General features: G+C 40.1%; 1 protein-coding gene across 1 annotated transcript; it reads right to left on the reverse strand.

Annotated features, from left to right (window-relative positions):
• Positions 1–5,609: 5,609 nt before the first annotated feature.
• On the reverse strand, positions 5,610–9,803 carry cckb (cholecystokinin b). Its single transcript, XM_042506870.2, has 4 exons — positions 9,722–9,803; positions 8,915–9,035; positions 8,146–8,301; positions 5,610–6,046 (listed from the first exon to the last, which is right to left on the reverse strand). Exons 2-4 carry the CDS (start codon positions 9,033–9,035, stop codon positions 5,910–5,912), a joined length of 414 nt encoding a protein of 137 aa, XP_042362804.2. The 5' UTR covers positions 9,722–9,803; the 3' UTR covers positions 5,610–5,909.
• Positions 9,804–13,896: the final 4,093 nt, after the last annotated feature.

Consider the following 13,896-nt stretch of genomic DNA (forward strand, 5'->3'; position numbering starts at 1 on the left):
GACACTTTGGTTCAGTTTCCTAATTGACCATTAAACAGGGAAGCTGATGGTGCTTCCACTGAATGAGGCGGATCGATACGCTGAAACCACAGCTCACAAAGGACAGAGAGAGGGAGGAGAAGTGGCTAATCAGCTGTCCCATTTGAGGCTTTCAGAGAAATAAAGCAACATAGTGCCTCAACCATCTGTTATTTTATTTTATTTAAAATAATCATGCATAGTAATAATGTTCTTTATGTGTTGGATTCAGGGTGTGTAGCTGTCACAGCCATTGTACTTTTATTTATTTAAAAAAATCCTCTGAATTTTCATAAAAAATATCTCACATGAGTGCACTGTATATATTGTTCATTGTCACTAAATTGTCAATAATGACACACGAATAAAGGAATGTGTAGTGCATAACCAAGAGCCACGCATCACTGCAAGAATTGGGGTGAGCATGTGATGAAGGTTTTTTTTCCCAAATAAAAAAATCAGTAATCAAAACAATAACTTGACGTTATGATTTTCCCCCTGAGCATGAAATCATGACTCATTCAGGACATGAAGAGCCGCAGACAGGAAGTCATTATTTGCCCTCCTCCAGCAGATGGTGCTCACGAATTACTCAGCCAAGAGAATAGTCAGTATGTTAGGAGCATTGCATTCGTCCGTCTGTCCACATTGGCGCGGTCATAATCCATCGCCCATCCACCATCTGTAGCTTTAGTGTTATGAGGGATGTGATGAGGGCTGCTTATTAAACCTCCATTAGCCACAGGGTGAACGAGAGGTGAGCAATCATCCAGAAATACCACTCTGGCAGCCAAGGAGTGGAATTAGAAGAAATGAGATGTAATGCTGTTTGAAATGTCACTGACGTCTCTCACCTTGGACATTTGTCCTCTCAGCATAACATTTTGGTAATCTAATTTATTCTCAAGATCTAATCAGCCGGCTCCTGAGGTGAAAGAGGACTTCTGCCCTCAGGTGCAAATAGGATGCTCTTCAGATAGATCACATATAGCACTCATGTTCAAAGTCTAGGAAAATTGTGGCCCTTGGACCGATTTTACACAGCCGCCAGCTTCTCTCTGAAAATCATGCAAAGTGATCTTGATCCTGATTAACCAATATTGTGTTAATCAAATAGTATATTTTCATTCACTCACAGTGGCAGGAAGATCACACAGTTTGTAGACATGCACCAAGTAGGAACTCCGTAGGCGAAACTAATGTGTTCATAAACAGATGGTAAACAAGCAAATTATCAGTTACCTAACAGCAGATATATCCTGCGAGGTAGCAGACATGGTGACGGCAAAGAAGCATAAAGATGACAGAGAGGGCTGCTACTTTCAGGAGGGGTGGAAAATTTTTAATTTTTTTAATTAAATTTTTTATAACACAATATGCTAAACAATATATTTTCAAAAACATATACTATATTATGACATTTTTAGGATTTAGTTCACAACATACTGTACTATGACCTTTTTATACATTTTTATCACATACTAAACTATGCCCTTTTTAGGGATTTTTAAACTGACAATTATACTATGACATTGTTATCTTTTTTTAACTACATAATATACTGATATTTTATTGACTTTTTAAACTTACTATTACTACTACTATTCTTACATTTTTATTATTTTTTTAATAACATACTATACAATGATGGGTTTTTTAAAAAGATTTTTACATGATACTACATGATATACCGTGACATTTTTTGACTTTTTTAATTGACATACTATACTATGACGTTTTTGTGATTTTTAAACTACATATGTATATACTGACATTTTCTTTAATTTCTTAAATGACATACTATGAGGATTTTTGTTTTAGTGTTTTTTTTTTTTAAATGACACTATATTTTGACTTTTTAAATTATTTTTAGAACAACATAACATACTAGGACTTTTTTTTATGATTTTTTAAAACAACATGCAGGACAATTAAGTTTTTATGATTTTTTAAACACTTTACCAAGGCATTTTAATGATTTTTGATATGACATACTACATTTTGATGGTATTAATGATTTTTTAAAATTAAATACTATTCTAAGATGTTTGCTGTTTTTTTTTAAACAACATACTATGATGTTTTTTATGATTTCTTTAACTAAATAATATACAGACATTTTTATGCTTTCTAAATGATGTAGTATACTATGACATTTTAATGATAACGACATGACAAAGTTTTTATGATTTTTTTAAAAACAACATATACTGTGATGTTTTTAGGATTTGTTAATAAGCATTCACTACTATATTGCTTTTATGATTTTTTTCAATGATATACCATGCGATGACATTTTTATGATTTTTTTTAACATGTTATAATATAGCATGTTAAAGTATAGTATGTAATTTAAAAAAAAAAACATTAAATCTATATGATATGAGCTTGGAATTGCGTGGTTTTGGATTACAGTCCGGTGCATGAAAGATAAGAACTCTCCCTCCCTGCTGTTACCAGAAGTTCTTTTGTTTTTGATGCCAGTAAAATGCCTTTGAGCTGACTAAAGCTGGTCAGACGTGAGAGGATGGAAATATTGGAGACAGACAGGACAGAGAATGAAAGACAGTATGTTGAGCCAGTTTCATAGATCTATCCATCTGCTCATCACCGTTGCTGGATCTTCATAACAGCCATCCTCTCGGAGCTCATGTTCCTTTCATGAGTGTGTGGCTTTGCCCCATTAGCAGACCAAACCAGAGCACTTATGCATGTACCCATGCCTCATCACTCTGTGTTGTAGGCTGCACATGCAATCGCCTTTCGACCTTTTATGCATCACTGACACCACCAGCAGATATCCACCTCTGCTAGCACACACACACACACACATTTACTGGCAGTCCCGCTGAGCCTTTAAACCTTTTTAAGAGCCTTTAACTCCCAAGTACCTCAGCCCTTCAAACAGTAAGTTTGAGTCGATTCCCATGGTCCTCTTGGAATCTCAAGTCTCTGAACATTTCTGATTCAAGTGCGACCTCAGTCCAGGCCACTGGTTTCAGAGCCCAACACACACAAATAGATATAAACAAACAGCAAGCCCTTGCTTTCCCCCAAGGCATCCAGAACCACCTCTCTGAATAATTCACCCAGCCTGCTTTGTCCATCGATCCCTCTCTGCACCTCTCACACTCTCTCTCATGCAGACACATCTTTCACTTAACACGCTGGCCAGGAATGGCATAATGGGCCACTTCATCACAATTCACAGCCAGCTCTGTGGATTCCTCCCTTTTCCCTTGCTGTTACCTTCCACAGGTTCAACAGGAGCCTGTCTACTGGCTTTGTTGTCATGATAAACATTGAGCCCAAAGTCATCAAGTAGCGGTGCTTTTGCGGTGCTTTCATCGTAAGATCCTGATGACAAATGCCATCTTTCGCGTCTGCATGATACGCCACTGGACGGTGTCAGCTGAGAACGCAGTCGGAAAAAAAATGTCATACACAGAGGTAGGAGCGAGGGTGGTTGAAAAAACCCCAGACTTTCATGCGAAAGTCAGGTGTTTGCCTCTTGTCTGAATGTAATGTTTTCTATACCTTACCATGTGTCTCCTTCCACTAATCCCAACTACCTGTGCTAGCATGAACAATTTTTGTTCATGTGCTTTTGTTGCCTAAACATAACCATGTACAGCATTATCCCACCATATGCTTGTGTTGACATCACTGCATCCTGGAGCATCAACAGCAGATGCAGAAGGATACCTAAAATGCAATATGTAGATGCAGAATTCCAGTGCAACATGTGACAACTTGGGATGAGAAGGTGTTGGAGCAACCAAACAAAAGCAAATAAAAAATGCGTCATTACTATGTCATCAAATCTCTGCTGATTAGAGAACTTTCAAATGTTCTCCTGACACAACCTTTCGTCATAACACCAACCATACTGAGCTCTCTACAAGCTGTTATTAGAGCCAAAAGCAATTATCCTGATTTATTTTGAGCCCGCTTTAATAATTCAATCGATACCAGTTTCTCCAAACACTTCAAAACATTTCAATATTTAGTACAGGCGTTAAAGCTCATAATGATCTTGCCATTCTTTTGAAGATATTCGGGAATATTCCCCGGCCTGCCTCCTGAATGATGCATTCACTGATTTTCATCTCCTTTGTGAGACTGCACGCTGACTCTTTTTCTCAGCATCAGACATCTCTCTCCTTTTACAGTACATTCATCATACTCTAAAACCAGCATCATTACCCATGATCCACCATGGCCAAGCAATTTTGCTTTCATCGTTTAGCCAAAGACTCTGACCTCTGACACTGGGAAAGTGGTTTGAAATCGTTTTGTCTTCTATTCATTTCCATATCAATAGCAGTGAGATGACAGTGGTTTTTATTCCAATACATTTAATTTATTAATAATTCATAGAAAAGAAACTCAACTATCAGAGAAGTAGATGACAAGTCCAATGAGACTCTTTACCCACAAATCTGCATGCAGTCTAAGGTCTTGGCCAGTTCTCATTCTGAAGTTGTCAAATATTGCTGCTTTTGTAGTGCTTTCAGCATAAGATCCTAGTGCCAAAAGCCACCTTTTGAGTCTGTAGGATACATTGTTGGATGGCGTCAGATGAAAATGCATGTGCACAGAACCATTCACAGTGTTATTTTATGCCAGCTGATGGCCAGACTGCAGCTGCTGTGACAGCGTGGTAAGTGAATGATCGGCATCAGTCGTGTCCACATCATACGTCGCTGCACGGCATCAGCTTGAAATGCCTCTGGTAATATCTTAATATAGCGAGCATGACAGTCCCATAACATATTTGCCAAAACCTCACCATCCGTGGCATCACGTGCATTTGTTGATGTTCCCGCAGGCCTGGCGTTAAGGGCGGGCCAGACTTGGCTGCACATTACTGTAGATTATAGTTATTTCTCTGTATTGTGTGTATTTGTTTGCCCTTGGTCAGCACATTGGGCTAGTGTAGGGCTTAAACAAAGCAATTGGTTGTAGTTTTTGATGCGCAATTACGTGCCTTAATGCAGTGGTTTGGGCCATGCTGCTGTTTAATTGTGTTACTTTACACAGTGTTACTAGTCATGCTGTCCAGTTGTTGTTAATGTCTGCCTATTTCTGCGCCTTTACGCAGCACTGCTGGTCATGCTGTTGTGTTGTTTTGTGTATATTTATATATATATAAAGAATTTTGTATTGTGTTGCTCGATGTGTTGCATAATTTCCTCCCAGTCAACCACTGTGTGTTCATTGTTAAAATGATTCTGGCTGAGCTGGTGTAGTGTAGAGGCGAGGCAAAGACTGCATGATTTTGGAACGTAATGATTCAGGATTCAGTGAAGTAAAGGATGATTTTATCTCTTGCTTTTATTCAGAAAACCCTCGTCCTCATAAATCACTAAAATGACTTTTGGGGCACCGGTGCTTATCATGAGTATTAGTGCATGCTCACACTGCCATCTGTAATCTCACTTGTAATGTATTAGTTTTACATGATAATGAGATGATAGTGTTTGCAGCAGTAATGAGGTGCCGCAGATAACCCTGGATGCAACCAATGAATGTTAATGGATCTAATATAAGCAGCATGCATTGCTATGGAAGAATTCATTTGCAGAGAGTGAGATTTTTAATCTTTATTTAGTCCAGTTAGTCTCAACAGACCCTCACACCATCCCAACCCTCTCCTCCCCAAATGATAAAGAAACCAGAGAAAACAAACAAATCTTGGACAGTGAGAGCTTTTCTGCAAAATTTGGCATATGTATATTGCATTATTACAGTTTTACAAACAAATGTACAACAAATACATCATAAATAGACTCTTATTGTGAGACAGTGAGGAGCCAGCTTGCATGATTTTTTTTCTCTTCTTTTTCCATATGCCCGTACAGAGGGCTCTGAGTCGCGACTTCTCCTTTTTACGAGGAGTATTCATACTCCTCTGCGCTGCGGCGGCCGAAATCCATCCACCCAATGTAATCCCTGTCTGCTATCCGATGGTTGGCACTCAGTCCATTGCCTCTGTTGTTTGCCGTGGAGTTTCTACGCACAGATCCTGGGAGGCAAAGGATGAGAAGGGGTGGAGGTGAGGGAGAGATTAGGTAGAGGAGGGAAATTAGTATTCCTCAGCATTAAGAGAGCATGGGAAAACTTCATCAAGCTGTGGTCCTACTTTTGGTTTGCTTCTGCACAGAGACATCAGGAGAAGCTGGTTTGAAATGCTCTGATGAAATGCCAATTTTCTTGGGTTTCAGAGGTTTAAATGAATGTGAAGTGCAGCAATAAACTGATGTCACTCCAGGTTTTAAAGGGTTAATCTGATTTTTAAGGCTGTGAGACTGCTGAGAGAATTCATTTGGTGTTTTTTTTTAATAACTAAAACATCATCATTTGGTAATATGATATCTGGTGAAATGTGACAGATTTGGGGTGAGATTTGACACAAAGCAAGTAGTAAATAGTTTTTATGCGCTAAAATGTATTTTCAGTGATTGATGCTTTTAATATCCAGAATGGGTGCTCAGATTTTTCCCCTAACATAAACGTTTAGCAGTTAGTTCGTTACCAAATTACACTTTTCACAGTTTGCCTGGTTTGCAGCTTGACGACTGATGAGATTTTGTGTCTTCAACTATTTTGGTAGTTTTGCTGTGAAGCTTTTGGACATTTTAATGGTCTCAGTATCTCACTCTCTCTTTCACACACACACACACACACACACACACACACACACACACACACACGCACACACACACATCCACACACACACACAAACACACACACCAAAGTAAAGGGGGTGTTCCAACAACAGCTGGACTTCAGGGTGACAGCATATTATTACCCTCTCTTCCTTTTTGTGTCAATGCATGCAAATTGATCAATGTGTACTTGTGTGTTTATGTGTGTATCCATTCCCTCGAAATGCTCATCGCATCCTCCTTTCTTCTTCTTCCCCACACATTGTGACCTCCTGTCTGAAAAAATCTCTGAATCTCCGACTTTTTATTCCAAGTAAAGTGAAGCGGGAATGCTCTGTGTTTGGTAATCAATCGAGCGCTTGCTGAGATGCTGTTTTCACTCCACCCACATCCTCCCACGCAACACACACACACACACACACACACTGGCATGCACGCACACATGCACACATAAACACATAAACACACAGTGTTTCAGTTCCCTGGTGTGCTGAGAAGATTGGCTGCAGAAGGCTCGACAATGACACCTCCTACACCAAAACATGCAAGTGAACAACGAGCACACGAGCACAGACACCCACAAACACACACGCACGACTCAACAGAAAACACACATTCCTGCAGGGTATTACATATTGAGCTGCCCTTTGACACTTTATACACTTCACTGTCTGACAGACTTTGGAAAAGTCTTGTGAGATTATGCAACAGCAACATATCAACTTTACAGCTAATGTGGCTGCAGAAACTTTTCTTTTAGCGTGTCTTTTTCAAATCTTTGATGACGTGTTCAAACATTTCTCTGACTCTATGACTCTGTGACAACCTGTGCAAAAGTTGCCCGCTGTGGGAATTGTTTCGCAAAGAGACGCACAAGAAGTCAGTGTCTGGAAGCAAAACAAAAATTCATGTCTTGACAGACAGTGAGTGTCAGTGTGTGTGCTGTCAGAGGCCAGACGTTCCCCAGTCCTGTCCCACGGCCAGAGAGATCAGAGTGTGCAGCATGTTGGACTCTGACAGGGCTGAGGGCTTGTTTTGTTGGCATTGAACGGGAAAAAAAGAGACCGGGAGTGAGACGGGGAGAAAAAAGTGAAATAAGACGTTATGAGAAGAATGTCCGGAAGGCTGCAAACACTAATATGCACTCTTTCAAACCACAAAAGCTTTTCAGAGCCACTAATTCATTTTACAAAGCAGGCTGCCCGCTGATTCCAGTAATTAGCGGGACCAAGGGGAGGAGGATGGCAGTAAAAAGCACTTGTCTCTGAAAATGAAACTATTTTGCAAATATTGTTGTAGCCTGATGTTTTTTTTATGACAAGTGCTCACACTCACTCACCCCCTGTATGCTTCCCAAGTGGGATAACAGAACACAAACAGGCACAGACAAGTACACAATGTTACACACACACACACACACACACACACACACACACACACACACACACACACACACCTTTCCTGGAGGAGATGAGTCTTGCCAGCAGCTCACTGAGGTTGGCTCGGGAGTCTGCATCGTCCTCGGCCAAAGGGAGAGCTTTCAGCTGGGGGGCAGAGCGGCTGTGTTGGATGTGGGGCTCTCTTAAGATGTGGGTGTCAGCCTCAAGGAGAGCTGCTCAGCACAGACAGAGACACACAGGAGCAGGTGTCAGATATGGAAACTTACTCACTTTAAAATCTGGATTAACATCACTTTCATTCAGATGAATTTCATTTTTTGCTTTTAAACCTTTGAAATCCAAGCAATTTAGTTTGATTTCTCTCAACAAATATGAAAAAGGCAATAAGAAAATCGGCAAAGACATGTCCCAAAAATTGCAAGAAATGAGTAAAGGCTGACAATAAAAATGACCTGAAAAACAGAAGGCAAGAAAGAAAAGTATTAGAAAATATATTTTTTTAATATAGGGAAAAATGTAAAGACAACTAGATTTATATTTATTATCAAATATATTTAAAATGATGTTACAGAAATGTATATTTATTATTTGTGCACTTTGAGTTATTTCTTTGTTTTTCATTTGTTTTCTTTTTTGCTTATTTTCAGGATACTTTCTCATAACTTTTACTGAGTTCTTGCTCATTTTGGGTTAATTTCTTGTGAAGTAGCTCATTGCTACCTTATTATGTCCTGGAAAGAAATACAGCCAATTTACTTAGGTCTCAAAGGATTAATAAAGTCTTTTATTTTATTTTTTTCCCCCCACGCCTTGAGACAGTTGTACCTTCAGAAGCAGCGGGCAGGGAGCGGTGGCCCTCGTCAAGAGGTTGGGAGGAGAAGGGGAGCCCCAAACAGCTCGTACACAAGACTGCCAGCACAACACACACACACAGCCCTGCAGTCATCTAATACACACATACACACACACACACACACACACACACACACACACACACACACACACAGAGGAGAGAGAAGCACACAGAGAAAGTTTAATAACGAGGAATTTAAGATGCAGTCCAGTCTGGCTTTACATCAGGCGTCTCCTGACTCAACACGCATCGTCCACACAAAGAAACTACAACTGAGACCATCTGCCGTCTGCCAGACTGCTGCTCACTCTCAGATAACCATCACTGTGACTGAAAGCGAGTAAATCAGAAACAACATATTCACACTATCATCCCGGGGCACAGCACACAACACACGGTAGATCTTGATATCCTGATATCAGAAACAATCTCTCATCTGCACTTTGCTTTCAAGAAATAATATGTAGGAATACATTCACAGAATAATATGAAAAAAGTAAAATAAAATCTGTTTTTTTAATTAAATCTAAAATGTGATCTTTTTACATTTTTATTAATTTTACATATGCTAAAAAAACAAGGCAAACTGAAACAAAATGCATACTTTTCTTTGCATCATTGTTTTTCTTAAAAACATTGATGCAAAGAGAAAAAAAAAAATTTAAAACCCCATAAAAAATGCCTCCTTGTTTTCCTATCTGATTATGAAAAAAAAATCTCATGTCATGCTAAAATCTCATGTGTTTCACGTAACAAAAAAAGGAAATTGTTTTCCTTACCTTGAGAAAAGAGGTTGAGCGTGTCGGAGGAGTGTGTGAGAGTGAGGAGAGCACTTCTCTGTTGAGTGGGAAGGATGCCCCTTTTATACTCCCCGCTCAGCGCCCTGTGAGCATGTGTGTGCATATGTGTGTGTGTGTGTGTGTGTGTGTGTGTGTGTGTGTGTGTGTGTGTGTGTGTGTGTTGCCTCAGCGTACATCCTGTGTATTCCTTGGTAAGTGTATTTGCTACAACCTCAACAATACAGCAGCGTTCTTCACTTTTATTGTCTGTTTGCTCATCATAAAATTTAGGAGATGCCTGGTTGATGGTGTGTGTGTGTACGTGTGTTGTGCACATAACAGTGAATGTTATGTGGTTTCAAAGCTTTAATGCTGAAATATTGAAAACTTCTTTATTTTACTGGTTATACACATATTTTTATTCAGTATCCTGATAGAAAGATCCACATTTTAACTGCTTGTCATGAGTAGCCTGTGCATGTGTGTGCGTATGTGGGTGATGGGGGGGGCTGTGTGGTCAGGCATGTGTGGGTGTGTGTATTTGTACACACCCACACGTATTAGATGTCAGTGGATGCTCACTCTTAAAAAGTGGGCGGAAACAGAGAGGAGAATCTTCAGTTTTGTTCATTTAACAGGTGACTGAGCTCGAACTGAGACATCTCCACCATCCTCCAAATGCCCCCCCCCCACCCCCCCTCTCTCCCCCGACTGAGCACACAGGATTAACCCGGCTCATCGATCATCCAGGTGTAGCAAATCAATCAGCCTGAGTCGATAGCTAATGATCAGCTGTTGTGAGTTAATGTTTTTATTAATGGGGCTGACAGCCCGCTGAACCATGACAGGATTAAGATGTCTGTTACCGCACCAGAGCTCTTTGTACCTGCTGAGATAATGTGGACAAGAAATTGTAGCATCAGCGAGGCTGTTAACTAACACTAACATCCACTGGCACTGGGGAATCACAGAGGAGGCACACTCACATCCTTTTACTGCTCGGGTCTAATTAGGAGCAATAAATGAATGACAGTAGGAAGTTGAGCGTACTGAACACACACACACACACACACACACACACACACACACACACACACACACACACACACACACAAAGTGAGTAGTGCTCAGAAGTAACTCTCTGTGCTGACACTCAATGAAATATGGATCAAGTGCTCATTTGCTGCAAGAAAAAAAACAGAATAATTGCGATTCCATCTGTGAAAAGACATTCTGTTATAATTAGTAACTGTTCCCCTGACTCTGCTGCCAGCGCAGATGGACAACCTGTTTAAAAACACAATCCATAATCCAGCTGTAAGGAGAAGGGCTGCCCACGAGCACACGTCAAAGGACTGTTTCTGAAATAGATTTAAAAATATTTTAATACACAGACTGTTCTAGAAAACAGCTTCAATAAGAAATTGTGTATAACAAATTCCAAACATACCTATTTTTTTAAACATGATCAAATAAGAAACAGAAATTACTGATATTACGTCTATAGCTTAAACTCTCCAATGAGACATATAAATAAACCTGCAAGTGCAGCTTTTTATAGCATCAAATAACTAAATCAAACTCATTAAAAAACAAACACTTGATCAAACAGCAAGGTGTTACATATTACCTTAAATATGACTTGTACTTTGATTTTTTAGTCCGGCCCATGTCCCGTTCGATAACACAGAAGGGCCAAGGTTTATGACCTATACAGCAACCAGCCACCGGGGGTTGATTGGACATGTCTAGCTAATAATTCAGTTTTATCAACCTGATGCCACCCATTGACGTATCATGTAGACATGACAGAACCCATCTGGTTGTGTTCTCTGCTGATGCGGACCATCTTTTTGCTTCATGCTGTCATGGTTGGTGCTGTCTAGCCTTTTGGAAGCTTATGATAAAACCGCAAATGGTTCTGTTCAGCCATGTCCTCAGCTGACACCATCCAGCAATGTGTCATACGGACGCGAAAAGTACCTGTTGGTGTTGAGATAATAGGGCGGAGTTCTACTTTCTGTTTAACCTTAATGCTGAGATCAAGACAAAAAAGGTGACAACGGCAGTGGTATGCAAGGCCTCTAAATCAAGCCTGTCGGGGAAATTGGGGAGTACGTGTCTCTCGTGCTTTCCACCATTTGTAATCCTGCCCCTGCTTTTTATATACATACTGCATCTCGCATCCGTGTTGCATTAACTTTTGAGGATGCACAGGGGATGTGTGGCAGCCATCATGTGTATTTGATGTGAAGTATATCTCAGACTTCACACTGAAAGCACTGCAAAAGTGGCAGTATTTGACGACTTCGGAATGGGAACCGGTTTAGTAGTGACAAACCCATTTAACGGCTTGATATCTTTTGTTATCACCACATTACTTTAACGTGGATGAGACTGAAGACTTTAACAGACTTGAATAAGACTTTATGAGATTATTAAATACTGGCATTCACTGTGAATCACAATTGGAGCACAGTTGCATAAACATCGATAGAGATCTGGTTGGTCCAGATGCCACTCTGATTTCAAGTGTGAACTTTTTTTTGATAACAGGAAGCTCCATATCCAAACTTGAATCTTTCCTCTAAACGACAGTGAGAGGATGCACTGTCCAGACATAGTTGGATCAATATGATTAACAGTATGAGATATTACCTCGCCAGGTTGCATGGCTGTTGTTTGCTGGTATTTCCTGGTATTAAAGTCTTGAAATCGAATTCAAGCACATCTGGCTGTCATTTAGGAAGCTGCTGGACCAACTTTGGGCCACAACTCCCAGCTGTCACTTAGGAGCCATGAGTCTCTCTCCATCACATCGGCTCACTCTGACACTGTTCTGCTTTCACATTCATGGCTTTGCTTCAGTCTGCCTGTCTTTCTTGATCACTGAGGATGCTGTAACGTTTTCTCCAGGCTCCATCCGAAGGCATGGGTGTAGGAGGTGAGGCCACGGCCGTTCAAATTAGAATTAATTAACCATGTGGTGTGGGTGGGTGCATGTGTGTGAAATGTGTGTTTGTGAGTCTCGATTTGAGATACATACTTTTAGCTGTTTCTTCTTATTGTGTGTGAGTGTGTGTGTTTTAGTCTGAGATGTGGATTCAGTGCAGCCTTAAGGCAACCTGTTGATTATTCTCTTACTTCTGAATGTAGGTGAACAAAAACCCCTGCTGACCATCTATCTGAATGCATGCAACACACATCTGGATCAGCCTGAGTTTAAAGATTTGTTAAAGCGCTTAATTAGAGACAGTGCAGTGGTTTCTGTTAGACAATATCAAGCTGAAATCTGCAATTATAAAGAGAGACAGTGAGAGACCTCTTGCTGAGGGCATTTGCTACAGCTTTGGTATACAGTCGGTAAACACGCTAAATAATGCATATATCTATTAATGTCTCAGTCGCACACAACCGACACACACAAATACGACTGAGGCAAGTCTCAGAGGTCTATTTATCCCATAGGGTGGATCTTGGAGCCTCTTCACATATATTAGGTACCTGATGGTTGTACCTGTTGAACTGTAGATGATATCTTCCTTGTGGGTTTCTCCATACGACGCTGTGCCTCAATTTGAAGCTCAGCAGGAGCCTCATGTCACCAGGAACATTACATACTGAACAACCATCTGTTAGTTTCTCCAAGAATATCAGTACATTTGACAGGCCAGTCATGGTTTACACATATCAAGGCTGACATTTGCAAAACAAAACTGAAAAACAAAGAGCTGGTGGAGTTTGACATAAAATGATGATAATTTGTACAGAATTATTAATGAATTTAAGCTATTTTTATAAAAAAAAAAACATATATTAAAAAAACAATATGCACAGTACTCCTAAAAAAATAATTAATATGCTGCCGCAGGCCGTTTTCATTAAGAACTCGTCAAATACTGTTACTTTGACAGTGCTCTCAGTGCATCGTCCCCATGCCAAAAGCCACCTTTTGCATTTGCATGATTCGCCCATGATAGCATCAGCTGAATGTCAGACAGAACAGGTTGTACTTTGGTTTAGTTATAGCTCATATAGTTATCTTTGAAGAGAGCCAGGCTAGCTGTTTTCCCGTTCCTAGTCTTTGTGCTAAGCTAAGCTAACTGGCTGTTGATTGCAGGTAGCTTTGTATTAAAACTGACAGGTATGACTGGAGTAGTAATCCTCTCATCTAA

The sequence above is a fragment of the Plectropomus leopardus genome, chromosome 17 (genome assembly GCF_026936395.1).
Source record: "Plectropomus leopardus strain MGB_pleo_1.0 chromosome 17, ASM2693639v1, whole genome shotgun sequence".
NCBI classification, from domain to species: domain Eukaryota; kingdom Metazoa; phylum Chordata; class Actinopteri; order Perciformes; family Serranidae; genus Plectropomus; species Plectropomus leopardus.

Coding starts and splice junctions, on each gene's coding strand:
- cckb (XM_042506870.2), bottom strand. CDS start 9,035: ATGACTGCAGGGCTGTGTGTGTGTGTTGTGCTGGCAGTCTTGTGTACG. Junction 8,302..8,914: donor CCTGCCCGCTGCTTCTGAAG/GTACAACTGTCT, acceptor TGTGCTGAGCAG/CTCTCCTTGAGGCTGACACC. Junction 6,047..8,145: donor ACTCATCTCCTCCAGGAAAG/GTGTGTGTGTGT, acceptor TTTGCCTCCCAG/GATCTGTGCGTAGAAACTCC.